We start from the raw sequence: 6,045 nt of genomic DNA, 5'->3' as shown, positions 1-6,045 counted from the left end.
TCAGTTCCTAATGGTCTGCCAAATTCTGTGCACCCTAAATTTCATCACATCCATTCACCGTGTTCACTGCGTCCACCCTCATCTTCTCTCCCCCATCCCCATGGGACAACCACAGTCAGATTAAAATATTCCCAGCTTTTCTCTGCAGTGGGCATCCCCATTTGTCCTACCACCCGGGCGCGTGGTGAGCCTCTAGTGGAACGACGTTCTCAGCATGTTGAGCAACATGAAACTCAAAGTCAAGGACTCCGTAGCACTTATTTTACAGTGGAAGAGATATCCGGGCAGAACCCTCAGATTCTCTTGCCTTCGTTGGCATCTTCCTTCCTTCACACCTTTAGTACCCTCCTCCGCCCCAGCACCTCCTTTACCTCCTTCAGGTGGGCCAACAGCGCTGCCAGTCACCTCCGGGAAACTCCCAGTCCCTCAGGAGAGCAGTGCCCGTAGGCCAGCGGCACGTCCCGCTCCCCGCACCTCACTGGCTTCCCAGCTGCAGGTCCCGTCCCCTCGACGGCTCAGGTTCCAGGTGCGGTGCAGGAGTCCTTCAGCTGAGAGAGGGCGGGAAAGACCGCACAGTGCGGGCCGGGAGCCGGCAGCTGCTCCAGGGGCCCTGGCTGCTTCACGCACACCCCTCGGAAAGACAAAGCGCGCAACCCGCTGAGGTCACACCACCGACGCGAGCCCGGACACCGACGCCACCTTGTTGTCCTCAGCCCAGGGCTGCAGATTCTGCAGCGCGAAGAGCGACGAGTTGTGCAGGCAGAGCGGGTCCGGGGGCAGCGGTGGCCGCAGGGGTCGCGGGAGCGCGTCCTGCTGCAGGTGCAGGAGCAGCCGGCCGGCGCGATGCCGCTCCGCCTCGCGCTCTTCGGCCGTCTGGCGCCTGGACGAGCGAACAGGGCGGTCAGCGCCCCCTGCCCCGCACCCCAGCATCTAAACCCCTGTCCCGCGCCCCACGTCCCCTGCCCCGTGCCCCACACCCTCCAGCCCCGCGTCCCCTGCCCCGCGCCCCCTATCCGCGCCCTCCAGCCCCGCGCCCCGCGGCCCCTGCCCCGTGGCCTCGCCCCCAGCCCCGCAACACCCAGCCCAGGGCCCTGCGGTCCCCGCCCCGTGCCTCTCGCCCCACGCCTCACCGCCACTTGGTGCGCCGGTTCTGGAACCAGGTCTTGACTTGCGCGTCCGTCATGCGCAGGGCCTTGGCCAGCGCCGCCCTCTCGGCCGACGCCAGGTACTTCTGGCGCAGGAAGCGCCGCTCCAGCTCCAGCACCTGCGAGCGCGAGAAGGACGTGCGCGGCTTCTTGCGCTTCGGGGGGGTCCGGTTCTGGTAGGGGTGACCGATGCGGCGCGTGCCGGAGAAGGGCGAGAGCGCGGCTACAGGGAAGGAGGAAGGACAGGGCAGGGTTGGCGGCGCGGCGATCGGAGCGTCCCCAGCCTAACAGGGGCCCCACGCTCGCCCAGGCGCCGGGGAGCCCGGAACAAGCCTCGGGAGTCACGGCCCTCCTCTGGGCTGGGGGACCGCCGTCCGCCTCCACTTCACCTGCCCTCCCTCGTTATGGACCGTGGATGGCAGGGGAGGGCGCGGGCATCGACGGCTGCTCCGTCCCGCTTCACCTCTGAGCGAAGGGACCGCGAGATACAAACTGGGGGCGCGGTTTCCGGGATGATGGGGGTGGGGAGGACTAGGAAAGGGGACCGAGAGTTAGATGGAAGACTAGGAGATGGGGTGCTGGGGGCAGCGTGGCGCACGGCGCGGGTGGAATCGTGCTGCCTTACCGGTGAGCCGGTCCTTGGCCAAACGGCGGCCGCTGTCCATCCAAGGAAAGGTGAGGCCCGCGAGGCCCCCGGCGCCGCCCAAGCCCGAGGGTCCGGGCACGGCGGGCGCGCCTCCCGCGGGCGGCGGAACGGGCAGAGGGCGATGCGCGGGAACGCGGATCACGCCGCCCGGGCCCACGCCGGAGCTCCCGGGCAGCGGGGCCAGAGAGCCCGCGGGGCCATAGCCGGAGGTTCCGTGAAAAGCCCCCGAGAACGCTGCGGTCTCCCCAGGGCCTTGACCCGCGCGGCCCGGGCCCAGGCCGCTCCCGGGGGGCTCCGGGCAGCTCAGGATCTGGTCGATGCCGAAGCTGATGGGTTCGTGGTGCGGCAGGTGGTGCGAGGCCAGCACCGCCGGCTCCATGGGTCCTGCTCCGGGAGGACCCCCGGGGCGCGCGGCTGGGGAGGGCGCAGCGGGCTGCTCCGGGAGCCGAGCGACGGTGCTCTCGGAGCAGCGGGCCTCAGGGGCCTGCGGGGCTGGCCACGGCGGGGTGCCGGGGCCCCCACGACAGCTTCATCCCTGTGCACCGGGAGTAGCCGCGCCCGTGCCGGCCGCTGCCGGGCGTCGGCGCCGGGACTTGCATCCCGGGGTAACGCGACGGGCTGGGGCCCCAGAAGCGCGCCGGCCGGCTCGGAGCGTAGACGGACACCGGGTGGCTGGGGCCTCTGCCCGACTCCAGGGTGGAGAGGGTTGGCCGACTCGGGCTGGGGCAGTGACTGACAGATCCGCCTCGGGTGGGCAGTGGGGGCTGGGGGAGGGCAGGGGCGGGGCCGGGGCCGTTAAAGGGGAAGAGACGCCTGTTTGCGCTAAGCCGGGAGAACCTGGCCCGCCGCGCGGGTGTGGGTGCGGGTGCGGGTGCGGGTGGGGCGAGGTGGCGGCGGTGTTAGGAGCCAGGCCGAGCGCGGGATGGACCGAGCCCCGGCTGCGGCGCGCTGAGTCAGCTGCGATGCTCACCGCATCTCCATCCTCGCCGGCCACCGCCTGTGCGCGTCTTGGTTCTCCCGGGCTGGCCGGCAGGTGCTCCTTCCCGCGGCCCCCACTCTGCGCCTGCCGATGGGGCCGGCCTGCAGACTCTCGGATTCGTTGTGACCCCCGCCCAAGTGCCCCCGAAGTCCAAATCTCGTTGTGACTTTCTCGGCTGCCGTGGGAAGAGGTCGGGGGACAGCGCCAGTTGGAGGTCTGGGAAGAGGACAGGTGTGGGGAGGGGGGTGACAGGACGCGGACAGAGGGCTGGGACGGGGATGAAGCCCTCTGGGCCTGGGGTCCGGCGCTCCTTCCCGCCTATCCTGGAGCAGCCCGTCCTTCCGAAAGCGCCGGGAGTGGGCGCGCAAGGCTGCTTAGACTTTATTGCCGGTTTGGGATTTGGGAAACGCGCCGAATCCTGGATCCACTCGCGCTGCGTTAGGCCTGTGGGGATGTGGGACTGGCCTTGTGACCCCTCAACAGAGGACAGTGCCCCCCACCCCGCATCTAGGAAATAATCCGCACCCCGCACCTAGAAAATCTACCGCACACACACACACACACACACACACACACACACACACCCCTCCCTGGAGAAAGGAGGAAATCTACACCGACGACATGTGCGACCTCACTGAGGTCCCCGCAGTTACCCCGCAGTCTCCGTGCCCTGGGTGCCACACTGCACCAGAGAGCCCCAAACTGCGCGCAGGCAGCGGGTCACACAGGAAGGTGCGGGAAGACCCAAGCTGCCCGTGACCTTGTGACCTCTGCCCACGGGAGCCGAGGCTGCGAGTGTGTAAACTCTGCATCCTTCTCCGGGATGGGACCCCAGCCGACCGGGCCCCCGCGCCTTGGACCCGCCCCCGCCGCCGCCCGGCCCGGTGCAGGCCGCCATAATCGGGTTAGCTGGGTCGGAATTACATTACCTTCCCCGGCCCGCCCCGGCCCTGGGGGGGGCCTGGCGCCTCCGAGCCGGTGAGACTGGGCGCGGGGAGGGGGACGTTCCTGCCATCCCGCGGCGGGTGGGCACCGACCACCAGCTTGGTCGGCCTGGGACACGTGGTGGCCGAAGGACCCGCCCTGTCGTGCCAGCCTTTGCCCCGTGATCCCACCCGGCTCCGGCGCTCAGCTCTCCGCCGCCGGTCCCCGCGTGAGCCGAAATGCTCCCGATCCTGGCAGCCAGGTCCTCTGGGAGCGCGATCTTCCAGTCGATTGTCCAGGATCCCCTGGGAAAGGCTCTGCCCCTCCTTTCTCCCCGGCAGATGGGCTGGCAGCCTGGCGCCTGGGGCAGGGTGAGGCCTTTTTTCTCTCCAGGGAACTAAGAATGATATTTGGGCATCTGGGCAGGAAGATAAATAATAAGAGAAAGAAGGGAGTGGGCTTTCCCCCCCAACGCAAAGTTATCAGCACCCCCACTCCCGGGTTTCTCACCAGCCTCAGTTTGAAAGGGGTGAACTCTGGGCAGGGGTGGTGGCTAAAAATGCCTACCCACCCCCTTGTCTCGACCACCCCCAATTATCTGATTCTTCAGCCCTGCCAATGGCCCTGCCTGTTTGGCGGCTGTGCTTCTATCTCGGTGGAGACAGACTTGTGCTCTGTGCCTCATTGGTGCCCTGGCACGCTCTCTCAGATGGTGGGGTGACTGAAAAGCCTGGGACCTCTGCTCTTCCAGAGATGGCTAGGGTGGGACCCCTCCAACAGAGAACAGAGAGCAGAGAGAGAAGGAAAATTAAAGCACCTCTCTGGAGGGGGTTGGTCTGCAGGGTGGCAGTTTTTCACCCTTTTCCCAGAGCTAGCAGGTGGACCTCTGAGGATAAGGATAAGGCTCCCATTTATTCTGTGGCCACAGAGCTCAGTGGATCTTGAGAGAATCAGTGAGGGCAAATATTGTGCAGACCTGTCTAGTGCCCATCAAGGCAGCAAATTACATTGCCACCTAGAGACTGACCTTGGAAAATGGTCACCCACAGTGTGGTACATGAACATTTTCTGGAAAGAGGGGTAAAGATCTCAGTGCCCCTCGCTGGCCCCAGACGGAGGCCATAGTTAATGGTCCAGGACCCGAATAGTGTGCTGCATGCGCTCTTGAGCACCCATGGGAGCAGCCCCTAGCTCAGAGTAGCCCCCGAGCAAACAACAAATAAAAATAAGGGAATCCTGGACCCAGGCATATAGCTCAGAGCATTTGCCTTGCATGTGTGAAACACTGAGTTCAATCCCAACAATTGAGAAAAAAATAGCATCAATGTCTGTCAGCCTCGGAATGTCTCTGCATCACCTCCTCTCTCTGGCCTTCTGAGACCCAGAAAAAGACAGTTCACTAATTTTTGGTTTAAGATGGGGGTCCTGGAGTCAGAATTTCCACTTTCCTCATGCATTGCTTTGAAATTTGTCTCACTGTAAACTTACATTCATATGATTCCCCCTACTCTTTTTTTGGGGGGGGGGGGTAGGGGAGCACACCTAGAAGTATTTAGGGCCTACTCCTTATTCCTTGCTCAGGGATCACTCATAGTAAAAGAACTTAGGGGACCAAATCAGGTGTTAGGGACTGAACCTGGGTCTGCCTTGTGCTAGGCAAGTGTTCACCTGCAATTCTTTATGTTTTCAGGCCCTAAGACCATAGCTGCACAGGGAAAAGCTGTGTCCCAGCCTGTGTCCCTGCTCCATCCTCTACTCCCTGCCCTGGTCTTGGTCTTGGTCCTTCCTCCCCCAAGTCTGGAATCTTTATATTCTTTTCTTTTTGGGGTCACACCCGGCAATGCACAAGGGTTACTCCTGGCTCATACACTCAGGAATCACTCCTGTTCAGGGGACCATATGGGATGCTGGGAATCGAACCCGGGTCGGCCGGGGCAAGGCAAACACCCTACCCGCTGTACTATTGCTCAAGCCCAGGAATCTTTATATTTTTGAGAGAAATGATTTTTCTTTTCCAGTCTACTTGTCCTTAGTCACTGTCCCCCATCATGTCTATATTCCTTCTATCTCACTGTAAGCTGGCTTTACCTCATAGACCTTTCTCTGATATTATTGTCCGTAAGTCTCTGACCTTTTCTATTTTCTTGATCATAGCTGTTTCTTTTGTGTGTTGGGGGAGGGGAGGAGACACCCAGTGGTTCTCAGGACTTTCCTCATGCTCTGCACTCAGGAATCACTCCGGCAGGCTCGCCTCCTGCAAGGCAAGTGCACTACCTACTGTCCTATCTCTCTAGCCCCTTGGCTTTTTCCTTTACATCCTGCAACATTGTCTTATTATCTTTAGACTTTTA

General features: G+C 62.9%; 1 protein-coding gene across 1 annotated transcript; it reads right to left on the bottom strand.

The window, feature by feature from the left end:
* Positions 1-663: 663 nt before the first annotated feature.
* TLX2 (T cell leukemia homeobox 2) lies at positions 664-2,170 on the bottom strand. The gene is made up of 3 exons (XM_056119279.1): positions 1,771-2,170; positions 1,131-1,368; positions 664-880 (listed from the first exon to the last, which is right to left on the bottom strand). Exons 1-3 carry the CDS (start codon positions 2,168-2,170, stop codon positions 664-666), a joined length of 855 nt encoding a protein of 284 aa, XP_055975254.1.
* Between the last annotated feature and the right edge of the window lie 3,875 nt (positions 2,171-6,045).

The sequence above is a fragment of the Sorex fumeus genome, unplaced genomic scaffold (genome assembly GCF_029834395.1).
Source record: "Sorex fumeus unplaced genomic scaffold, SorFum_2.1 ptg000003l, whole genome shotgun sequence".
Classification (NCBI taxonomy): Eukaryota; Metazoa; Chordata; class Mammalia; order Eulipotyphla; family Soricidae; genus Sorex; species Sorex fumeus.
Note: the sequence above shows the minus strand (reverse complement) of the source record. Positions and strands in the feature narration are given on the sequence as shown.